This window comes from Ursus americanus, chromosome 4 (genome assembly GCF_024610735.1).
Source record: "Ursus americanus isolate L20-20 chromosome 4, mUrsAme1.1.p, whole genome shotgun sequence".
In the NCBI taxonomy this organism is placed as follows: Eukaryota; Metazoa; Chordata; class Mammalia; order Carnivora; family Ursidae; genus Ursus; species Ursus americanus.
This window is the reverse complement of record NC_142130.1, coordinates 98001144-98024692: the sequence shown is the minus strand read 5'-3', so window position 1 is coordinate 98024692 and position 23549 is coordinate 98001144. Positions and strand designations below refer to the sequence as shown.

General features: G+C 58.5%; 1 protein-coding gene across 1 annotated transcript; it reads left to right on the top strand.

Annotated features, from left to right (window-relative positions):
• The first annotated feature begins 5108 nt into the window (after positions 1-5108).
• PTTG1IP (PTTG1 interacting protein) lies at positions 5109-22901 on the top strand. Its single transcript, XM_045776966.2, has 6 exons — positions 5109-5325; positions 12816-12868; positions 14187-14295; positions 17759-17933; positions 18716-18762; positions 21065-22901. Exons 1-6 carry the CDS (start codon positions 5211-5213, stop codon positions 21109-21111), a joined length of 546 nt encoding a protein of 181 aa, XP_045632922.2. The 5' UTR covers positions 5109-5210; the 3' UTR covers positions 21112-22901.
• Positions 22902-23549: the final 648 nt, after the last annotated feature.

Sequence of the window (23549 nt, the reverse complement as noted above, 5' to 3'; positions counted from 1 at the left end):
AGAGAGGGACGGGGTCGGGGTCGGAAAGACCTGGGTGTAAATCTACAACCAGGCCCCAGGGGCCAGTGATAGAAAAACTCTTTAAAGGCCTGATAGACAAGGGGGGCGAGTTTAGATTTCCGTCTAAGTCAGCATGACTGCACATAGACTTTGTTTCAACCAAAAGCCTGACTTCTGGCCCCGCTACTCACGCATCGTGCACCTGCTTCGTGAATGAGTCAGCTGAAGGACGACCGCCTTGTCCTTGAGATTCCCATCAATGCCCCTGCTCCCCACGTTCCTTTATGATAAAACTCATGATTCCTGCTAATATGTTAAGCTATAATCTTTTTTTAAAGATTTTATTTATTTATTTGACAGACAGAGAGAGAGAGCACGCACGCACAAGTGGGGGGAGGGGAGCAGCAGAGGCAGAGGGAGAAGCAGACTCCCCGCTGAGCAGGGAGCCTGATGCGGGCTCTATCCTAGGACCCTGGGGTCATGACCTGAGCCGAAGGCAGACACTTCACCGACTGAGCCACCCAGGCGCCCCAAGCTATAATCTTTTGAGCTTTTATAAGATGTGAAAAAAGTACATAACCCTGTAAAACTATCCATTCTCTGGTGCACTTTCCTCTCTGTGAAGAGCGTGTCCTCCAGGCAGCTGTCCTCACGTGGACTCAAAGAAAACTTCTTTTAGAAACAGAGAAACTCTACTCTTTCTTACAGAGGTTCTCAAGGTTTGTTCATTTTTTGTCAACATCAGCTCTCCTGGTTTGCCTGGGACGTCCTGGCCTTAACCCCAGGAGACCATGCAGCCTGGGCTAACCGGATGGTCGGCCACCTCTGAGGGTGTGTTTCGACCACACCCTCAAGCAATTACCTCGATCGTCCGAGGGCACTGAGCACATGTTCCTCCAATCCGACTCCGTTCCGGTCCCGTCTACCGGGAGACAGCATCAGATCCCACAGGGTAGGGGCTCGGGCTCCCGGAGCTGCGTCTCCGCCTTCAGATGCCGGGTGCAAATCCAGGCTGTCCTCTGTGCTTCCGGTAATCAGCTACAGATCAGATTGAATTAATCTGCTAGAGCGGTTCACGGGACTCAGGGAAGCAGCTTACTCACTGGGTTTATTACAAATCTCGGTTTATTACAAATGATATGAATGAACCACCAGACGAAGAGATGTGTAGGGCAAGGTCTGGGCAGGGGTGCCGAGCTCCACGTCCAGGGGGCCACTCGCCCCGTGATATGGTTTGGAGTGTTGGGGTCCAAAGCTGACGGCCAAAAAAATTCTTGAGATGTCTTTGGTGCAAAAGGACCTGGGGACAGAAAGAGCGGCCTCCACGGGACTGTGACGAGCACCTTAGACACTAGGAAGTCGGAAGAAGTAAAGACAAAGGCAAGTTGCCAACAGACTTTGATACGCTGAAGACTCAGGATACTGGAGGCCGGGCTACAGTCAAGCTAGGGCCATTCTTCCCTCTGGTAAGAAGGCTGGGAGTTTCCTGGAGGAATGTTGTGCTCTGCCTGCCTCAAGTACTGCTCAATGGGCTGCATTTCACACGGACACTTAATTTTATCCGCATTTCCTTCTGCCTCGATTCCCTATGTCAACACCCTAGCGCCCCCATCCTGCCACAAACTTGCAGCTGGGCATATGTGCAGGGTGTCTGGCTTTGGGTTCCTGACTTTGATCTTAAATTCTGTGTAAGGGCCTCTCTACTCTATGTGACCTGGGGCCCTTTGTTTCAGCAGGTGGGGGAGCTAGAAAGGCCGACGACCCATCGCTGCCCATGCTGGCGGCACATTCCAGCACGGGGGCCTCAGTCCAGCCTGCACCTGGAGCGCTTGAACCGACAGTGTCCCACGAGGTTCTGACTTCATTGCTGGGGGGGCGGGCGGGTGGCAGCCTTGCCTATAAATGTCCCTCGGTCTTGTCGGTGTGCAGCTGGGTGGGGACTCACTGACCCAGAGCCATGCTGCCCACAGGCCCAACCTCAGCGGCGAATTTGTTAGAGATGCAAATTACTGGCCCGGCTGCAGACCCGCCTGTGTAGGGCCCCCACAGTGGGCTTAGCCATCTGGGTTTTGTCAAGTCCTGCCGGCGATTCTGAGGCATGCTATACTTTGAGAACCACTAGGCGAAGCTGGAGGGTGTCTAATGATGGACATAAACGTGTGGTCTGTGGGTGAGGACTGCAGATGCTGTGTGTGCAGGGGGGAGGCCCGCTCGGGCGCCGTCTCTGGCAGGGCCAGCTGAGGCCAGGCCTGGGCTGATACCCAGAGGCGTCTCCAGAAACAGGAACTGTAGGGGCATCTGGTAGTTCAGTCACTTAAGCATCTGACTTCTTTTTGTTAAGATTTTGTTTATTTGAGAGACGAGGGGGGAGGGGGCAGAGGGAGAAGCAGACTCCCCGCTGAGCAGGGAGCCCGACACAGGGCTCCATCCCAGAACCTGGGATCATGACCTGAGCCGAAGGTAGACGCTTCACCCACGGAGCCACCCACGCGCCCCAAGCATCCAACTCTAATTTCTCAGGGTTGTGAGATGGAGGAGCCCTATGTCGGGTCACCCCGTGTCAGCGAGGAGCCGGCCTAAGGCGCTCTCTCCCTCTGCCCCTCCCCACCAAAAAGAAAGAAGCAGGAACGAGTCAGTTACTCCCAGTCCACTTCCTGTTTTTGTGACATAGTCCCACTAATTTCAAACAATCCTCTTGAAACCTTCCCACCTTGTCCCTGTGGGATAGAGGGGAGCTGGATGAGACTGGTGAAGGCCTGCATCTCACTGTCTGAGCGACCTTGAAAAAGTTTTGTCTTGTCCCTAGAGCCCCCTTCCACCTGTTTCTGAGAGGACTCCAAGAGACTGCTCACGGGGGCAGGTGGCCAGAGTGTTCATTGCCTTGCATCTCTGTCCAGGGCAAATCCCTGTGCCTCAGAGGCCCGATGTGGCAGGAACCTGGGCCAGCTCCAAACCCATGCAGCTAAGTGTCACCGCAGCTCCCACTGGAGCCATCCCACACACCGGGCAGGGTCTGTAGCACCCCTCAGTCCAACCGTGCAAAATGGGCCCCGGACTGCCGGCCTCTGTCCATCCCTCCCTCTGACCCAGAGGCCCCCGCGCACCCACCTAAGAGCTCCTACAGATCCCTCCAAGGCTGCCCCAAGTCCTGGCCTTCAAGCACTCCCTCTGTCCTCAGCTGAGCTGAAAATCTCCCAGTGTCAACAATCACAGACTCGATGTGTTACCTGGCTAGGAGCAGCTCTATTTTATCACACGACCTTTCTGGAAGTAATTCCTTAACTTTTAGTCTCGATGACAAAATCTGATGGCACACTGACCACAAACAAGGCTGGTGAAAATGTCCAGCAAGTGACTCCCGTACGCATGACTCCGAGGTAGGGTCCGGGAGCTGCAGGACCAGGGGCTCTGGCTTCCACCCGACGACCAGCCGGTGTTTGAGGATAGCCCTGCTCCCCCAAGTGGACCCCATTGTGACTGTGTCAGTCTAATTCCTTAGCTATCTTTCTGGAAAAACCATACGCTTTTTAGGCTGCAGATTGCCAAGAGGAATCATCCCATTGCAACTGTGCTTATGATATCGGGGTCTCTCTCCACAAGTGTGAGCTCTGACATCGGAATGATGCCTCCACCTCCTCACTTTTCAACAGGATGCGGACTCTAGTTACCCAGTACTTTGGAACTTCTGTGTTGTGGAATTGTTGCAAAACTCAGTTGTCTTAAAATGCCATTGCTGGGAGCGCCTGGGTGGCTCAGGTCACCATCTCACGGTCCTGGGACAGAGCCCCAAGTAGGGTTTCACGCTCCAACGGGAGTCTGCTTGTCTCTCTTCCCCTCTGCCCGCTTGTGCGTCATCTTTCTCACAAATAAAAGAGATGCCATTGCTGATGGCACTGTTTCAAACGTCACAGTTTCCACTGTGTCCAATGTCCTTCAACTATCCTTAAGTTGTTGCTGTGGGTTTGTGTCCTTAGGGTGAAAACATGTTGGTTTCTGAGGCCGCACTTCTAAACCCAGGCAGGCGTTCATTCATTTGCAATGGCAGGAACTGGCGAGGTTGCCCTGCTAGCCCTGAAGCCCCCTTCTTCTGGCCCCGAGACCTCAGGCAGTTACCGAACCCTCGGGGTGGTCTGCCACACCCGAAGCACGGGGCACAGACAGGGAGGCACAAATACACAGTGACCAAGAGTCCTGCACACTGGCCCTGGGGGTTAAGGGCAAGCTAAATTCTAAGGGCCGTGGGGCCCTCCTGGGGAGGGGAGGGCACGGAAGTTTTCCAGGCCACACGCAGAATCCCAGCACGCCGACTGGGGCGCTCTAGAGTCCCGGGTCAGCCTGCAGAGCCCACCGCAGTCCCGCCTCCCTCGGCGCTGAGGCAGGTGTGGACAGCAGTGCCACACGCCAGCGAATGGCATGGGGGACCCTGAACGCCAGGGTGAGACCCGCCCCAGCCGACCCCCGCGCCCGAGGGCTCCCCCAGCGCCCCGAGGCCCCCCCTGCGTCCCCGAGGGCTCCTCCGGACCTGGGGCAGCGGGAGGTGCACGGCCCGCTTCGGCGGACCACTGCCACGTCCCACCCCACTGTGGTCACGAGAGCCAGTGGACGCCTGCAGTGCGCAACATTCCTGGAGCAGCCTCCCAACGAGCTCGGTGGGGAAGCGAGAGGCGGGGGCGCCGGCCCAGGTGCGTCTCTGCGAGAAAAGGGGGCGAGCTCCGCGGCTTCTCTGACTCCGGTGCCCGCTGCACTGCGAGCTTTCTGTGCGCACGGGTCCCGTCCGGCGCAGCCGGGGCGCGGGGACCAGCGTGGCGCCGGCGGCGGCACCATCAGGTCCCAGGGCCACCTTGCCGGATTGCCTCACGGCTTTAGGGCCCAAATCACCGCACCGGGCCCTCGCACTCGCGCAGGCGCACCGAACCGAAGCAAGCCCCCCCGCCCACCCCAGCAGCCCGCCTCCTTTCAGCCGCGCACGCGCACTGAGCCGCGTCCTCGTCGCACCGGGAGGCGGGGGAACAGAGGCCGCGGAGGGAGGGCCCGACGGCTGGGGCGGGGCGAGCCGGGAGCCGCGGCTGCGCACTCGACCGCGCCGCTTGTCACGCCCACTTCCGGCGAGTGGCTCTTCCGGGGGTGGGGGGAGACTGTCTAACCCCGCCGCGGAGGTGGACAGCGTCCGACTGACGTCCGACCCGCCGACCCGAGGGGCCCCGGCCATCATGGCGTTCGGCGGCACTCGCGGGCTGATGCAGCGCTGGGAGCCGGTCCTCGGAGCCGTCGCGCTGTTCCTGATGCTTCTTTCGGCGGCCGCGGCTCAGGAGCCGTCTGGAGCGGGTGAGGGGCCCGGGGCGGTTGAGAGGGCGCGGGGTCCTGAGCGGGACCGGGCAGGGGCGGGGAGGTGGAGGGGAGCGCGGGGTCCCGGTCCAGGCGGGGCGGGGCGGGGAGGTGGAGGGGCCGTGGGGTCTGGGGCGGGGCGGGGAGGTGGAGGGGAGCGCGGGGTTCCGGTCCGGGCGGAGCGGGGAGGTAAAGGTGCCGTGGGGTCCGGGGCGGGGCGGGGAGGTGGAGGGAAGCGCGGGGTTCCGGTCCGGGCGGGGCGGGGAGGTGAAGGGGCCGTGGGGTCCGGGGCGGGGCAGGGAGGTGGAGGGGCCGTGGGGTCCGGGGCGGGGCGGGGAGGTGGAGGGGAGCGCGGGGTTCCGGTCCGGGCGGGGCGAGGAGGTGAAGGGGCCGTGGGGTCCGGGGCGGGGAGGTGGAGGGGAGCGCGGGGTTCCGGTCCGGGCGGGGCGGGGAGGTGAAGGGGCGGTGGGGTCCGGGGCGGGGCGGGGAGGTGGAGGGGAGCGCGGGGTCCTGGGCTGGTGGAGGGGCCCGCCTTTTGTATTGGTTCAGTGTCGCGGCGGTGTCGGCGGGGCCTGCAGGGTTGTCCTGGCTTAGTACGCGGCTTAGTACTGTCGAAGGAGCTCGCAGCTTCGAAGCTGCTGGAGCCCCACAGCGGGTCGGTAACCGGTGTCCGGGTGCCAGGCCCCTTGAAGATTGGGAAGGGGAAGGGTGGGCACTGGTGTGGCGCAGGGGGCCGCCACTCCGCCCGGGAATGAGCCCTTGAGTCACTGCGTGCCTCGAGGCCGGGAGGCACAGTGCAGGGGACCCGCAACTTCGAAAGAATCCCATTCTGTTTCTGCGCTCCGCGGATCTGGGGTGGGGGTGCGTCCCTAGTAACTGCGCTGCCAGGTGCTGGGACCGTGGTGGTCAACAGTTCCTGGGGGGACTGACCAAGAAACAGTGCTCGCCAAGGAAGTGTATGACCTAGGGCCAAACTGATGTTTCAGAAGGTTCCAGAAATGCAGTGTTGCTGGAGAGTGGCCTCCTGTGGGGCCGTGGGGGGGGGTTCTCAGACTGGCCTATGGGCCTGGGGGGAATTCACGGAAGCTGGGGAGTGTCAGGGTTGGGCCTGTTTCAGAAATGTCGTGTGAAGTACCCACGTGATCAGCAGTTGTGGCAATAGAGCTTCAGGCAGGCCTGTTGACCTCCGTCCCAGCCGTTTACCAGTAGGATTGCCTTGGGGCCAGTGTTTTTCTCAACTCCTGTTAGCCCAGGCTTTGTGGGGTTCTGTTTTGCACAGCAGAGCACCCTCCTTGTATGACCTGATTGAATGTTTATTTCTCCTAATCTACTTCCGTGTGTGTGTGTGTGTGTGTGTGTATGTATGTATGTGTGTGTGACGTTTCCGACGCGGCTCTCTGGACGATTGTTAATAACGCAGTAGAATTGCACTGTGAAGGGAACAGTGGAATGGGGACTGTTTCCCATAATAGATTGATAATCTGCCAAAATTATGTCTTTCTCAGTGGCTAGCGGCTGTGTGTGCGTAATTGCGGTGGGCGTGTGGGGAGCCCCAGTGATCTGTTTGACCACTCTGCTTTCTGTACTGCCCTGGAGTTCCCAGGTGTGCAGAGGCCCTGTGCGGTGAGTGGGGGTGTCCTTTGGTGACTTTAATTTGTTTCTCCATTAGGGAATCAGACCAGAACTGTTGCTGTGGTATTTCAGCTGAAGAGCAGCTGCCTCGGCCGCACGGCATTCCACGTACTGTAGCTCGGTGCCACGCTGCCTTTGCCTCGGCGCATAGTAATTACTTCCGTCTGCTGGATACACCCAGTTCCTTGGTGGCAGTGGGCTGTTGTTTCTGTCTTCAGCAACACCTTCAAAGGGGAGGAATGACGTGCTGTGAGGGTGCTTACCCCCCAGGTGTCCTGGGGGTCTGCGTTTGCCTTTCCTTGGGGACGGGCGCTGTGAGAGCAGTGAGGGCCCCCCTTCTACAGAGTATGTGCTCCGTGTGGGATTTTTGCCGCTTGTCATACTGTAGGAATGTGGCTACACGGTTCACGACGTTGGTCTTCCTTGCAAGGGTGTTAGTAAGGGTTCCTCAGAGAAACAGAACCGGTAGGGTATCTGTAGGTGTGGAGAAAGAGATGTATTGTGAAGGATTGGCTCACGTGATTGTGGAGGCTGGGAAGTCCCATGATCTGCGTGTGCAGGTTGGAGCCCAGGAAAGCTGCCAGAATTCAGTCCATGTCGGAAGTGCCCGGGACCAGGAGCACCAGTGTCTGAGGGCAGGAGAAGCTAGGTGTCCCAGCTTCAGCAGAAAGAGTAAATTCACCGCTCCTCTGTTGTTTTGTTCGTTGGGGCCCCTCTATGGATTGGGTGATGTCCTCTTGCATTGGTGAGGGCAGTCTTCTTTACTCGGTCTACCCATTTGAGCGCCAATCCCCTGAAGCCCCTGGAAATGGTTTACCAGCTGCCTGCGCGTCCTGTAGCCCAGTGAGGTTGACACATAAGTGAACCGTCACAGGGACGCGAATTCAAAGAATAGGTCCCAGCAATCCCAGGCTAACAGTTTCTTCGGTCTTACTGTGTGTTTGGTGGCGTGGAGACAGGAGGGACCCAGGGCACACTGAAGATCTGTGGAGGGAGGCTCCTGGAATCACAGAGGTCTCCACGGGCCCGTGGAGCCCACCCTGTGTGTGGGGTTAGACTCCGTCCCAGAGTCTCATCTGTACAACAGGGGGAGATGACCCCGAAAACCAGCTGCCCTGAAGGATGCAAAAGAGCTCCGTTGTGGCTTGTGCAGGTCCCGCCCGGACTGCTCCTTGTGAAGGGCACTGGGCTCCGAGGGGGGCCTGCCGTTCCTCTCCTGCCCATCTCCGGAGAGCCAGCGCTTTTTAAACCCGTGATAAGGGCCTTACAGAGTGTATCCACACGGCACCTGTTATTCATATATGCAGATGGCCCCCGACTTGCACAGGTTGGATGTAGGATTTTTTGACTTCGTGGTGGTGCGAAAGCGGCATGGGTCCAGAACCGTGCTTGGAATTGGGATGTGGGTCTTCACCCCGGCTAGCGATACGCGGTCCTGTGCTGAGGCTGGGCAGCCCCGTGGGCACACAGCCGTTCCGTCGGTCACTCTGGGTACGGTGTTCGGTCAGTTACAGAGCTGTTCAACCCTCTCTCATAAGACAGGCCGATGTGCGAGGTGATTCTTCCCAGCTGGAGGCGAACGAAGTGTTCTCGGCACGTTTAAGATTGGCCAGGATTTCGACTGGATTTTTGATAGGATGTTTTCCACTTACAGTGGGTTGTTTGGGATATGACCCGTCCTAAGTCAAGGAAGGGCTGTACCACACTCATCGCTCTTTTGTTTCTGCCGAGGTGGGAAGATGAGTGGGGCTTTTTGTCTGAGTGAACTTTGCACCCTTGTTTCTCGTGTGAAGCTGGTGAGGTAGGTGCCCTGTCACCCCGCAGAGTGGGCACAGTGTCCGCAGAGGGGCCGGCCCGCCCCTGGCCTGCGGTGCGACACATGCACAGTGAGTGTGTGCTTACTCATTTCTTTACTTTAACAAAACAGATCTTTGTACACGCGCGAGTGCGTGTCCTCCGTACTGAATGGGCTCCCCTGAAACTCGAGGATACAGTGCGACGTGGGGCCACGGGCTAGTGTATCTGAACAGACACCTTTCTCCTTCTGGTCTTTTCATTTAATTTTCAAAGGGAACGATACGTCAAGTTTTCTGATCATTGGTAAATGGACTCTGGAAGATCTCCAGTCCCAGGACTTCCAGAGTCAGGGTACTGGCACTTAGTGTCAGACTCAGGAAGACGAGGGCAGCTGCTCCTTCTCTCTGCGATCGGTGTGTGGTTTTCTGTGCCCGGTCTTTGAAGCAGGAGCAAGGAGTTCACGTGCGCTGCCAAGATGGTGAGGTGTTCTAGAGGGGGAGAATGGAGCGACCTTTCCGCAGCGCTGCCCCGTGTTCAGGACTGCTGTCTAACCGAGGTTTCTGCCTGTGTTGACCACTGCCTGGTGCTGGGCCTTGGTGGGGGCGGGCGGAGGGCTGGGCTCCATGGCCTCCTGCTCTCTAGTCCAGAGGCCCTGGGGTGGACGAGGTTGATGGTGTGTATCTTGGAGCCTAGTTCACACGAATCCGGCAATCAAAAAGACTTTAAAAAGGAAAAAAAAATCCCCAGGAAAAAGTTCCTGGTTGTTGCCTGCCCCCCCCGCCCCCCGCCGTCGCTGCTCAGTTAAGATTGATAAGTACATCTTTTCTTGTAGAATTTTTCAAAAAGGACTTGAGTGTGGGCGTGTCAGCAGTTGTGCAGATTTTCACAGTGGCTGCCTGCCTAGCTCTTTGTTTAGAAAAATGTCAAAGCTGCAGAAAAGTTGGAGGAGTAAGTACAGTGAACTTGCAAATGCCTCTCTGTTCTCAGCACTTGCCTGTTTGCTTTGCCCCTCCCCCTCCGTGTCTGCTTGTTACTGGTTTAACCAAACTGTTGGAGACTCGGTTGTTCTGGGGCCCTTCGCCCCTCAGGACAGACCTCCTGAGGAGGGGGACGTTCTTCCACACGGTGGGGGTACGCCGAGGTCTGCACAGCGAGCATTGGTGCGGTCCTTGAACACTGCGTGTAGCATGGGCCTTATGTCCACGGTTCTCCAGTCGTCCCCGTAACGGCCAGGACCACGCGGGGCATTCGGCTCCATTCACCCCGAGTACCTCCTCCGTCTGTTGTCAGAAAACGACTGTGTAGAAGGACCCTCGGTTGGTCTTGTCTGGTTTCCTATAACTTGGATTCCAGTGCATTTGGACAGGATTCAACCACACATGGCTGTGTCCTTCCCCCTGCATCCCCAGGGGGCACCTGCTGGTGTTTTGTCCCATTGTCCCATCCTTATCCTGGTGATACTTTGATCACGTTAAGGGCCATTTTCTCTTCATAAGTGATTTAACTGGGGGGAGGGAGGTGCTTTGAGACCGTAAGTGTCTTGTCACAGCACAGACGGGCACGGGGGTCTCAGCGTCCAGATTTACCAAGATGATTGCAAAATGGCAGGTCTTGAACCCATTACTTCTGCCTTGGCTGGTTGACCTTCCCGCCGTCTGTCCCATGTCCATGTGAAATCCTGGACCGTGCAAGAGGCTGGAGTCCATTACTGTCAGACACTTGGGTTTGTCATTGTCCCTGTTTGGCAAGGAAGACGCCCCCTTCAAGCTGGCTTCTGGGTCCTTTTGTCATTTACCCCTAAGTTGGTGGCGCAGCAGTCTGTCCGAGGCCCATTTTGTCCTTTCTCTGTCCCGGTTCCGGAATCCGTTGTTTCTCCCAGGAGCCCTGGCTCCGTTCGGCAGGGGGACAGTGTCCAGAAACCAAGGCCCCTGTGCTGCCAGGTGTCGTCCTCTGGGCCCCTGGGTGGACAGAGTGAGGGGTAAGGTGTCGCGGTCGCAGCCCTTGCCTGGCCCTGGGGCCCAGGCCCTCTCTGGGCACAGCCAGCCCTGCTGCCCGGTGCCTGGTCCCTGTTGCTGCTGACGGCCACTGCGACCCTGTGGTGCTTGCAGAAATCGAGCTGGTTCACGGGGTGTCGTTTTCTTTCCCTCTCTGGAGCTAAATCAGGTGTGTTGTAAGGGAAGTGTTTGACAGGAGGTTTCCACACGCCGCCCATGGCAGCTGCAGGGCCACTTGTGTCGAGTGGGCTTGCATCATGTTTTAGACAAAGCAGGGTTGTATTCGGTTGGCGGAATGTAGGAGCGGCAGACCTGACCGGCCCTGCGGCTGCTTCCCGGCGCCAGGCCGCTCCGAGCAGGTCCTGCTCCGCGGGTGCCCCGGGCGCACTTGTGGCCAGAGCACCCGTCCTGCAGCTCACCCGGGACCCGCAGTGCAGCTGTGAGGCGGGCATGCACCACCCACCTCTCGCAATTTTCCGCACTCATGTTCTGCTGTCTCCTCTGTCCGTGGGTCCGTCCTATAGCCTCCCGTTAAGCTTGGTGGGGCCCTCACTGCGCATGTCACGAACCAGAGGTTGACCTTTGTCTCTCTCTTTTGAGATGAATTTATGTCCGGTGAGGTTCAGGGTCTCATGTGTGCCATGGGGTTTGTGTCACCCCAGCCCCTGTCAAGCTCCCGAATGCACCCGTGTCTCCGGAAGGCTCAGGCCACCGCTGCCTGTTTCCGGGTGTGGAGGACCCCCCTGCTCCAGAGCTGTGTGTCCGGGGAATCCAGCAGCGTGGTCTTGTGCGTCAGGTTTCCGTGGGTCCCGTGATGTTTCTAAGACTCGTCCATGTCTCACGCACACAGTGCACTTCACGTGGCTAAATAGCGTTCCGTGGTACGACGGCGCCCGTTGGCCCGTCCTTCTGAGCTTGCGCATCCGGGCTGGTCACAGCTTTTTGCTGTTACTACTAAGGAGCTAGGTGCACCTGGGTGGCTCAGGTCATAGTCCCGGGGTCCTGGGATGGAGGCCGCCCCCATCGGGCTCACAGCTCAGCGGGGAGCCTGCTTGTCCCTCTCCCTCTGCTCCCCCATGTGTGCTCGCTCGTGCTCTCTCTCTCTCGGTCTCTCTCTCGCTCTCAAATAAATAAAATCTTTTTAAAAAAAAGTTGCCATGAACATTTGTGTACAAGTCTTCCTCGGGGCTTACGTTCTGACTTTCTTGTGTGAAATGCTCGAGTGGGGCCGCTGAGTCACAGGAGAGGCGTAGGTTGGTTTTATGAGCAGACGTGAGGTCTTCTCAGCGGTGGAACCCTTTTGCACCCCGACCCACGCCGTGTGAGAGTTCCCGGTTGGTCTCTGCACCAGCACTTAGTGGTGCCAGTCTTTCTACTTCTGGCCATTCTGGTGGGTGTGAAGCAGTATCTGGTTGTGACTCGGAGTTGCACACAGAGTTCTTCTCGAAGTCCGTGTGTGTGTTTGGAGTCACGGGGTGCGGTAACTAGCAACCTCTGAGAGGGGTGGGTATGTTCTGTTCACACACTAGTTCTTTACTTCTCAGTAGCTTGAGTTCCAGAGCCGTTCGCTGTGTGGGGTTTGACCCCTTCGTGGATGAGAAGTGGCCAGAGCCGCGGGGTACCCTGCGGGATTGGCATCCTCTGATTCCGGGGGGCTTTTCCCTCTGGTCTGGGGGGCACTGGCCGGCTGAGGCCTGGCTTTCATCTCGTGGGCCTGGCATTACTTTGGCCTTTGGTTCCAAAGAGAGTGTGTGCCGAGGAGCCAGCGGGCCTGGGCTGGCTGAGGTCTGTGGGACATGGCCAGGCGCTCGTCTCCTCTGCCCTGGAGGCACTGCCTTTGTTGCCGAGGCCTGTCTCCCCGACCCCTGGCAGATGGGAGCCTTGGGGCTGTGTCTGCGTCCACCCAGGGGCCCCGCTGGCAGCAAGGCTCAGCAGCTCCTGGTGCTCCCTGCAGGCCGGGTGCCGGGAGAGCACGTGCGCTCCGGGTGGGGGTGGAGCCTGCCCCCCAGCCCTCCTGCGCGCATGTGTGCCTCGCCTGACTTTTGTGATGTGTGCTCTTCCCCGCAGCTTGCTCTCAGAACACAAACAGAACCTGTGAGGAGTGCCTGAAGAACGTCTCCGTAAGTAGCACAGCCGCGCTCGGCCCCGGGGCTTGCGTGTGCGTGCCCGTGAAAGAGCGCCAGCCTCTAGGGAGCTCCTGGCGCTTTCAGTAACATGGTTATAAAAATGGGAAACTAGACATCGGAAACTTGCATTATTTCAAAATGGAGGATTTACCAAAAGTTGTTCCGCCGGGACCAGGCCACGGACGTGGAGGCGGTTCTCCCACGGCCGGGATGAAGAGGGCTGGCTGCTGTTGGTCGAGCGTGCTCTGAGCATCTTAAATACGCGGTGTGGCTCTGGGAGATCCCAGGCTTCGCCTTCCTCGTGTTCGTAATGGACTTGCACCCTGGCCTGGGCCACAAATACCTGATTTTCCGTCCGTCTGCCTGAGTGCACCTGGGCCGCCGCGTGGCTTGGTGCCGGGAGCGCTTGAGCGGGCCGGCCTCGTGCTGGCACTCTCTGTCTCTGTCTGCACCTGCAGCGCCCCGATATTCTTAGGGACTCGGGCAGGAGCATCTGTGAGGGGCCATCCAGCCCTGAGATTCCGGGCTGGTGCCTTTGAGCCTTACAGGCACTGTCTTTTTTTTTTTTTTTTTAAGAATTTATTTTTTCATTTGAGAGAGACAGAGACAGGATTAGCAGGGGAGGGATTGGGGAGGGGAAGCAGGCTCCCCCCTGAGCAGGGAGCCTGACACTCTGTGGGGCTCCATCCCAGGACCCTGAGATCATGACCTGAACAGAAGGCAGACGCGTCACCCACCCAGGCGCCCCCAGATGCACTGTGTTTAAGATGGCCAAGCACCCCATGCAGCCGGAGAGGCCAGTGTTTTCCGAGGTCATGAAAGTGCACTGACAAGGACTTACTGAGCTCCACCTGTGGGCCCGCTGGGTCCCGCCTGCCCTTGTGCAGGCGAACCGAGATAGGCACCCCAGCTGAGTGTGTCAGGGGTGCTTATGATGGGAAGGTGATGGGGAGGTGGGGCGGTGGCAAGTAGGTTGCTCAGGGGAGGCCTTGTGGGGGAGGGGAGGCCACACGTGCTTGGGGAAGAATGTTCCGGGCAGAAGGAGTAGCTGTGCAAAGACTCTGGGCAGGGAGCCACCTGGCAGCTTTCAGGATGTGCACGGAGGCCAAGAGGCCGGGCAGGGTGCCTGGTGGGGGAGGGTTTGAGTAACCTCAACCCTGGAGGGCCTGATGGGGTGAGGTGGGGGCCGAGGTGTTCCAGCCAGTCACCTGAGGGGGAGCGAGAGGCGTAGTGGGGCTCAAGTCCCCGACAGTCTGATTCTTGGGTGCGAACGGTGCATTTCTGACGCTTGTCGAACATTCCTCTCTTTCAGTGTCTTTGGTGCCACACCAACAAGGCGTGCGTGGACTACCCGGTGAGCAGGGTCCTGCCGCCCAGCTCCCTCTGTCAGCTGAGCTCTGCACGCTGGGGCGTCTGCTGGGGTAAGTCTTCGTTCTCATGGAGCTCTCGCAAAATCTGTGCTGCTTTGGAAAGTGTGGTTGTGCTCAGCGAACCAAAGCTGCTGGCGCGCGCTCTCCGCAGGAGGTCGGGAAGCCAGTGGGAGAGCGTGCTTTCTGGGAGGGCTGCTGGCAGTCCTCGGTGTCTGGAGGCCCACCTGCAAGGCCGTCAGCCTCGGCTCCGCACGGGGTCCCTCTGTGTCCCAGGATGGTGCGTGGGGACTATTTCCTGGACGTGTTGGCACGCCGTGTCTCGGCGGCGTCTGCACTGAGAGCCCTGCTCGGCACGGTCCGGCCCCCCCCTGTCCTGACGTGTCCCCTTCTGTCTGCAGATGGTAGGGTTTCCAGGTGCTCTCTCCGTGGGGCTGTTAACCCTCTACGAGACCCCACAGAGACCAGTCCTGGACCGGGGGCCCCGGGCATCCTGAGCCTGCGCTGTTAAGGCGTTGAGATGAGGCCTGAGTTTGAATGAAGTGCACACGCTGTCTCCCTGTCCTTGCGGATGGTACTGTCTGGCAGACACACACATGTGCGTACACCTACGCCTGTTCACGGAGTGGAGCGAGGGTGCACATGTGTACGCAGGTAACCCCTACTCAGCGCTGGCAGCCTGACCGCGTCAGGACCCGTGTCAGCCCTGGACTCTGCATCAGCACAGTAGGGCTGCCTGCGCAGCCCTTCCCGTGAAGGAGATCACGTGCTGTTTCATCTGACTGTCGTCCAGGCGTGTGTCGGAGGCACCTGTGTCCCTGCAGTCTGTGTGGCGGCTGCTTGGCTCCCTGCAGGTGTCCACGCGGGACTGCGGTACACGTGCGTGGGGGGGCACCATCCCACGCTCACCCCACTGGGCGTGTACTGAGGAGCATGGTCGCGGGGGTCACCGTGCGTAGTAGGTCTGCAGACGTTTTCCCGGAGTGGCTGTGCCGGGTCACCCTCCTCCAAGTGGCGCGGGCGTTCCCGTCATCCCACATCCCTGCCAGCACCTGGGGTGATCAGTCGTCTTCACTTTAGTCCATCTGGTGGGTGTCAAGTGGCATCTCTCTGTGGTTTTAGTTTGCATTTCACTGATGACTAATGATGTTGAACACCTTTCGGATGGGGGCACTTTTGATAATTCTCCTATGAAATGAAGTTCCTGCCTTAGGGCCATGGGGCTGGCTGAACGCCTGGCATGGCACAGATGAGATCCACAGCGTGGGGGGCGGGGAGCAGGGAACAAGCCAGGGGCTGTGGGAGGCAGGCTCCGCAGTCAGGACAGGTGGCGATGCCCCTGCTTCCCGAGAGAAGGTGCAGGTGGTGTCAGTCATTCTGGGGCTGGCGTGGAACTGAAGCCTGACAGCTGGGACGCAGGGGTCAGTGGGCACCGCTCCCGGTCCCTGTGTGCACTAAGGAGGGTTGGGGAGGCGAATTGGGCTGAGGGTGTATTGGCCTTCTCTGTAGGAACAGAAGGGCAGGGGGCTTATGCTCGTGTGTCTCAGGAGACCAGGAGGGCCCCCAGCCCCCCAGATGTCAGAGCAGCACATAACTGATTCCAGACCTCATGCCACGGGTGCTCTTTGTTCTGACAAAGAACTTTGGAATCATCTTACCCAGCACTGGGCAAAAGTGTTTGGGGTTTTAACTGTACTGACCTTAAATACATGTTCATTTGGAGAAACATGAGGTCTTTAGGACGTTGCCCCGATGTGCAGAAGCAGGGGTCCCTGCCCACTCCGGTCACCCTGACGGCCTCAGGCTCCGTGGCTTCTCTGCGGAAGGCTGGTGGGAATGGGCGCCCCCTAGTGTTTTTCCCCCATTGTGATCGGGATCTCTGTTTTGGTTTTTTTTTTTAAGATTACGTTTATTTGACACAGAGACTCAGAGAGAGAGTGCACAAGCAGGGGGAGCTGCAGGCAGAGGCAGAGGGAGAAGCAGACTCCCGTTGAGCAGGACCCTGGGATCATGACGTGAGCCGTGAGCCGAGGCAGACGCTTCACCCACTGAGCCACGCAGGCGCCCCCTGGGATTTCTGTATTTTATAACTGGCTTTAGCTGCTAGTCAGAAACGCTGTTTTCAGGGGCAGACGTATTTCCAAGCCAGGTGTCTTGCTGATCTGATTGGCTTTTAAAGTGGATTGTTTGAGAGTTCTGTCGTCAAACCTGCTGCCGTCTGCTCGTGAAGGTCTTTTCTGATTCTGTGACGGTCGTCACTGCTTGCTGTGCCGGCTCTTCCGGAACCGGTGGAAGGAGGAGAGACCACGCGACTACAGCCGGGAGCGTTTCCTCCGCTGTAACCCTGGTTCGGACGGCCAGAGCAGGTGCACAGACTTGAGGCCAACCTGGGAGGCTCGGGGCTGACCTGTGCGGAGTGTCCTGCTCTCCGTGGCGGCGTCCCTGTCCCCCCCCCCCCCCCCGGGCCCGTCCCGGCAGCACACGGTAACTGCAGTCCCGGGAGACAGATCGGACTCGGGGGATCCCGCCGTCTCCGAAGCCGCCTCGGTGGCTGGCTGAACCGCACGAGTGGACACGTTGGCAGGAGTGTATCACAGCTCTTTGATTGGCTCTGGTTCGAATTAAATAGAAAAATATTGGCAGGCTTGGGTTTATAAATCCTTCAGAGAAGTTAGAAAGAATGGTAAAACTTGTTTTCACTCTTCGTTTGTCTCAGGAGTTGGGTCTTGACAGGAAATCATAAAATCATTGGCGGCCAATGAGGCAGCCGTCTCCAGACCCTGCAGTTCTACTGTCGGCCCTCTGCCTCCTGGGGTCAGAAGTTGTCCCTGGGGAAGTAAATGCAGGTGACCTTGAACAGCATAGGGGTTAGGGGCGCTGATGCCCCGCGCACTTGAAAATCCGCGCGTAACTCCTGATTTCCCGGAAACTTAACTGCTACCAGCGTGCTGTGGATGGAAGGCTTGCTGATAACCGCAGTCGAGGCACACGCGTGCGTGCGTGCTCTGTGCACCGTGTGCTGTGTCCTCACAGGGAGGTAGGCTAGAGGAAGGGAAACACGAGTGAGAGCATCGTCAGGAAGAGAGAGTGCACGTGCACTGTGGTCCTCATTTGGGGAAACAACGCCCACAGGTTCGTGAACCTGCACGGTTCAAGCTGTGTTCGAGGGCCCTCGGTGTCGTGCCGTGGACTTGGGTTTAGGTGATGGGGTACACCGCCCCAGGCTTCACTTCCGTTTCCAGAGTCCCACAAAGAGTCTACAGATGTGTCAGGACAGTGTGTGTGCCCAGCGGGCACTCTCCTTCCTGTGTCTGTTTCGTTCCCTGGCCTCAGGCTTGCCCGTCTCCTCCTGGGGCGGGGGATTGCCGCCCCGTGGGGCCTGGGGCCATGGCGGTTGATTGAGAAATCGTTCACAAGTCACACACCCGGGCTGAGGCTAGGACTGCCGTCGCCCCGGGGCATGGGGGGCTGCTTTGGGGTCCCCATGCCCCGTGCTGACTCCCGGCGGACCTTGCAGTGAACTTCGAGGCGCTGATCATCACGCTATCGGTGGTGGGGGGAGCCATCCTCCTGGCCGTGGCCGTGTGCTGCGCCTGCTGCTGCTGCGGGAGGAGGAGGAGCCGAAAGCCGGACAAGGGAGAGGAGAAGGCGGCGCGGGAGCGCGAGGAGCGCAGGATCCGGCAGGAGGAGAGGTGAGGGCCTGGTCGCTGGGGCATCCCGGGGCATAGGGCCTGCTGGGCTGCGGGGAGTGCCGCCCACGGGGCCGACTTCTCTCCAGCTGCGGACAGACCGTGGGTTGCGGGCCCCAGTTGTGGGACAGGGCGTGGGCACGGCGCAGGCCCTTACTCTCCGGGCTGCCGTGGCTGAGAACGGGCGCTCGCGGCTGTGGGCGGGACAGAGGCCCAGCGGGGGTGGGCCGGGCATCGGCGGTGGCGCCTGTCTGCCTGTGCCTGGGACGGGCCTCCTGCGGCCAGCACACTGGGACGCCGCCGTTCTCTCCTGCTTAGGGAGCACGTCGGGGAGCGTGTGTGGGGCGGCCACGGGCCAGGCCCTGGCGGCAGGTGCAGCGGGTCACCGGGCCCTGCCTGACGGGGAGCGGGATTGTGGCTCGGATGGGGGCTGCTGCCGTGTCAGGCCGGCCGCCGGTGGGCACTGTCCCCGCAGAGTCATCACCCCTAAATAAAAACTAACATGTATACATTCCCAGCCTTCTTCAGAACCTAGTGTCAGATTTTCATCCATCAGTATGTTTTCTTTACATGAAAATCATAGAATTGGGCATTTGAATTGCCTTTATTGAAACAGAATCAAATGACAGAACACTGGAGCGGCCTCAGAAGACGGCGCTGTTGTCACCTTGCCCGACCCAGGGGCCACCGCGCCTGTCCCCGGCCTCTCTGCTTAAGGAGGCAAAGGGTATCTTTTAATGTTAGGTGATATTTTGATGCTAAATGTGATTTCTTTGTTTTTTTAGGAGAGCAGAGATGAAATCAAGACATGATGAAATCAGGAAAAAATACGGTAAGGTCGATGGAATGTCCATGTCTGTTCTGTTTGGTCGGGAGCTGATGCCACAACGTGAGATGTGACCGCTTCCCTCGTCCACCCCTCCCGTTTGAGCGGCTGGGTTTACTCTGCGTGGACTGAAGTGAACTAAGTCACGGGTGTCTTGAAAGAGGAAGCCTTGGCATATTTTCCTCTCGGCCAGACTTCCTGAGCACTGCTGTTCCCGAGGGGTGGAGCTTGACCGGGCCGCGAGGGCTCCTAGCCTGTCACCATGTTTGCGTGACGGGGTGCACGTGATGTCCACGGGCCTCCCCTGCCTCGCCACCCTCGCGTTCACGTCGCTCTCACACCTCGTGATGCGGCTGCGCTCCTCTTTAAGGAGTCCAGCTCTCCATGCTGCCCAGGTGTTTTGTCTGATTTTGTTTTGGTTTTTGTTTGCAGAGGTTTTGGGGAGGTGACTCGTTCTTTACTGTGTGAGAGCATTAAATTTGCTCCTGTGTTGAGTCGGCTGTTGGGTTTGGGAGAAGTGGTGTCACTGGGCCCTTATGGGTGGTCGCCACGGGGCCTCTAGCCCTGGGCCACGGTGCTTCCCTTGACCTCAGGACCTGAGGATCAAAGGCTCTGTGTTAGGGTAACCGGGTGGCTGGGCTGAAGGCTAAATCTGATCAGGAAAATTCCAAAATCTTTTCCAGCTAACGTACCCATTTTGGAGTTGTCCGTGTAGAGGAACACTGTTTTTGGGGCATTTTAAGATCCCGAGCACTAAAACAGTGAGTCTCCAAGGCTCAGTTCCCTCTGGCAGGGGCCGCTGGCTGGACGCCCCCACCCCCATGACACAGGCCTCCTCTGACAATCACGCCCTTGTGCTGGGTCACCTGAGGCTGACCCTGCCAGCCTCCAGGTGTTGGCTCCGAGGCACGAGGCTGCCCCGACTGCCCCTCCTCCTGCTGCTGGGTCTCCTCCATTTAAGGCGAGATGTCGGCTGCCAGAGAGCCTTCTCTTGTTAGCTCCCGCCCCTCAGCCCCCCCTTGGTGCCGCTCTTCTCCCGGCCAGCCTGGCGTGTCCCTCTTGCTGCCCATGGCACTCACCCTGGGGTCGGGTGCTCACTCCCCACATAGGTGGTGACAGAGTCCGTGTGGGTGAAATTCCCTATCCAGCAGTCTTGGCGCAGTGCCCTCCCTCCCCAGTGCCCACCGGCGTCCGCTGCCCTCAGCTGGGGCACCTTGGTTTTCCACAACATTGAAACGAGTGGAAAGGAGCTTGTTGGCGTCTGATTAAAATTAATGTAAATATAAGACAAGAGACTTGTGCACCTGTGCGCTCACACACCGACTCACACAAAAGTGGTTTTATTGCGGAGCACAAGTAGCTTTCAGGTCTTCCCCCTCTGCTTCCCCCTCTGCCCTGTGTGTGCGGGCCGGGCCGTGTGTGCAGGCCAGGCGGCGTCCCAGGCCAGGCTCCGGGCTCGGGGGCGGGCTCCATAACAGTGCCCGGGGCACTTCCTTCCTACCGTTCTGATGGTTCCTGTGGCCCTTTATTGTGCTGATAAAGCCAACTCATGCCTGTTTATACAAAGCCCATAGAACGGACTGGACTTTGGAAAGACTCAGCTGGTGGAAGAAGCCCCGGGGCCCTGTGGGGGCCGGGCAGAGACACACACTGCAGTTCACACACACAATACCAGCGTGGATGAAACCGTCTTTGCTTTTGGAAGGCGCTTGATTTCCTGATCACAAAACAGTTTCTCCCCCTTAAACTAGAAATAGAGCTAGGAGCTGTTCTGCTTTGTCTTTTTCCAAACACGACTGTGTGTGTTTGGCATTTGGCATCTGAAAGCCCTTTACCAAAACCACTGTGGGCTTCCTCCTCCTCAGACCTGCAGCCCCGCACCCCCAAAACCTCCTGCACGAGTAGCTGGGTTGCAGCGGCTCCCGGGGACGCGGATGTGACACAGGTTTCTAAAGAGAGGGAGACGGGTGTGTGTTTCTGCAACGCAGAGGGAACGCCTCGTCTTTGGTATTTAGCGCCAGACTGATGAGTAAGTGCGTCGTATCAGTCACGTCAGGACGCTCTGCGGCGAGACCGAAGGTCACCTCGTTCTAAGTCCGCCAGCATGGTAAGGACACATACAGCAAGGTGGTTTTGTAAGTCACCTGTGGTTTGGCACTCAGGACGGTGAAGTGTCGAGCTGGAACCTGCTCAGACACCTGTTCCCTTAGGGCCTCAACGGGTCCTCACGTAGAGCTGGCTGTCCTGCTCTCTTGGTCTCGTTTGCCGTCCTGTGACTGTATTTATAACCAGGGCTGTTCTGTTCCAGGTTTGTTTAAAGAAGAAAACCCGTATGCCAGGTTTGAGAACAACTGAGACCACACCCCGCCCCGTGACACGGCACCGGTCAGCAGAGCCCCGGCCGCCGTCGTCCTTCTCCTGCCCCCGCCGAGGCGGGCATGCCGAGAGCACCGCGCGTGGCCGCCCGCACACCTGCGAGCTTCTGTCCCTTTCTCTGTATCTGTACTGAGTCACTCGAGACACTAAGCCTTTCGGGGGGCGGGGGCTGGTTTTGGTTTTGTTGTTAATTTGAGGAGGAAAGGCAAACATTCCACCGCTCTTCTCAGTCGGTAAGCCACCTGCAGACGGAGCGGCCGGGACGCTAGCGCCCGCCGCCCCCCTCTGCCTTCCGTCCCGGCGGGGCAGGAACGGCACCTGTCACTCGGCCACTCCCCCGGGAGCCCAGCGGCCGCTCCGTGTGGCGCACTGACTCGGGACGCGCTCCCCGACCCCAGCCGCACGGAACAGCGCCAAGGTGGGGGGGTCCTGCTTACCCTGGGTCTGTGTTTCATTTCAATTTAAATAATGCTTGGATCTCATTCTTCCACCTAAAACATTTCACCAGAAAACTCTACTGTCAAAATTCAGACCACTTATTGGACAGTTTCTAAATTTTAATTTGTATCTTGACCAGAACATCAAGATTTTTTCCCAGTGAACACTTGAGTAACAACTGGCGCTCGAAAGCCGCCTCTGGGGCGACCGTGGCGCCACGCGGAGCCATGGGGCCTGCAGAGGCCACCGCGACCTGCTCTCGCCCTCCCGCCCGTTGATGGCGGGTGTCGGGCCCTGTATGCGGGGCACTCGAGGCTCTCGCAACTGTCCGGCTGTCTGCGGTCACTTAGGGACCCTGGGCTGTCCCCAAAGAGGGAGGGACCAAGCACCGTGGGCCCCTCTGCGGGGCTCTCCGCACCGGGGCGGCAGGGCGTCCGGCTCGCGAGAGGGGCTTCCACGTGCTCATCAGACGAGCCCTGGCCTGGAAGCACGCCTCCTGGGGCGTGTGGTGAGAACTGCGGCGGGGGCGGCCTCTCGGGGCCCGGCGTGGCCTCCGGTACACCTGCGGCGCAGTCTGCGGCGGCTCCGGGTCTTTCGGACCCAGATCTAGGACTCGAGAGACCGAGAGCTTCGTGTCAGGAACCGCAGCAGACCATGACGTAACTGTGAACAGCCTTTCTTAAATCTGAACGTGGGCCCGGTTGCCACACTGCTTTGGGTTAGGGAGACATTTCGCTTTGGGCAGGTGGGTGGGCAGGCACGGCAGGAAATGACGTACTCCGCTTTCGCGCTTGCGGGCCGCTGTCAGAAACCGCACTCTGCGGCGTCCGGTGACGTCGCAGACAGATCGTTAGCCCGCCGCCTCGGCCTGTGCCGTCCTGGCGTTTCCACAAGCCGCGAAGCTAACCTCCACAAACTCGACTTTATCCTTCTGACTTCTTGGGCATTTGATAGCAATTTAAAGTACTATGAAACATTCCTAAGTATTTTATAGCAGCCTGCGAATTTTGTTTTTTGCTGTTTATTCATAAAAGAAACTTTGTAACAGACTGCAGCAACCTTTGTATTAACACGTAGTACTCTCAGCTCACGCCGTGTCTGGAATCCGGGTTGCTGAGCTCCCCATTCTTCCATACCGTGTATGTAATCCCATCACGGGGTCCTGAGCCCACAACGGGGCATCTGGAGGGCTGTCTTAGCCGCTGCGCTTTCCTTCTGAAATAGTCCTAAAGCAGCCATGTATTGTAACCTCAAGGAAACCAGGAAGCTTCGAGTGCCTTAATTTTAACCGGTTTCCAAAAATTGGTTTAATACACACTTTGTTGAATACACTTTGTGTCCGCGTGTCTCATTTCTCCATGGTGTTAGCGTGATTACCTGGAGAGCGGCAGGTAGACTTTCTACATAGAGACTTTTTATTTTTAAGATGTATTCTAGAGAGCGAGAGTGCAGCAGGTGGGGTGGGTGCAGAGGAAGAGAATTCCAACCAGTCACGTACACGGGGTGCGGAGCCCCATGTGCAGCTCGATCCCACAACACTGAGATCATGACCTGAGCTGAAACCAAGAGACGCTCAACTGACTGCGCCACCCAGGCTGCCTCCACATGGAGACCTCTGACCCGTCCCAGATGTGAGCAGCCTGGCTTCCATACCATGGCCGAGGGGGCGACTGCTGCGGGCTCAAGTTTTCTGTTGTCCCCCCACCCCCACCCCCAGCGCTGTTTTCCTTCTGCTTAGCTGGAGGCAGAGAACGGGGAGAAAGAGTTCTGCCATTAGCCTCGTGTCCTCGGCTGTAACTGCTGGCAGACTCCCCCGCCCCCGGCCCCCGTGGGGGGGTCTTCAGTGCCCGGCTGGTGGGGAGAGCCTGTCCCTCTTCTGAGCTGCTGCTGAGCCGATGGGACCATCGCTCAGTCGGGATTTCTGGGACTCCTCTGTGCTGCACTGTCTGAAGTCCATGTCACACTGGTAGTCTGTCCGT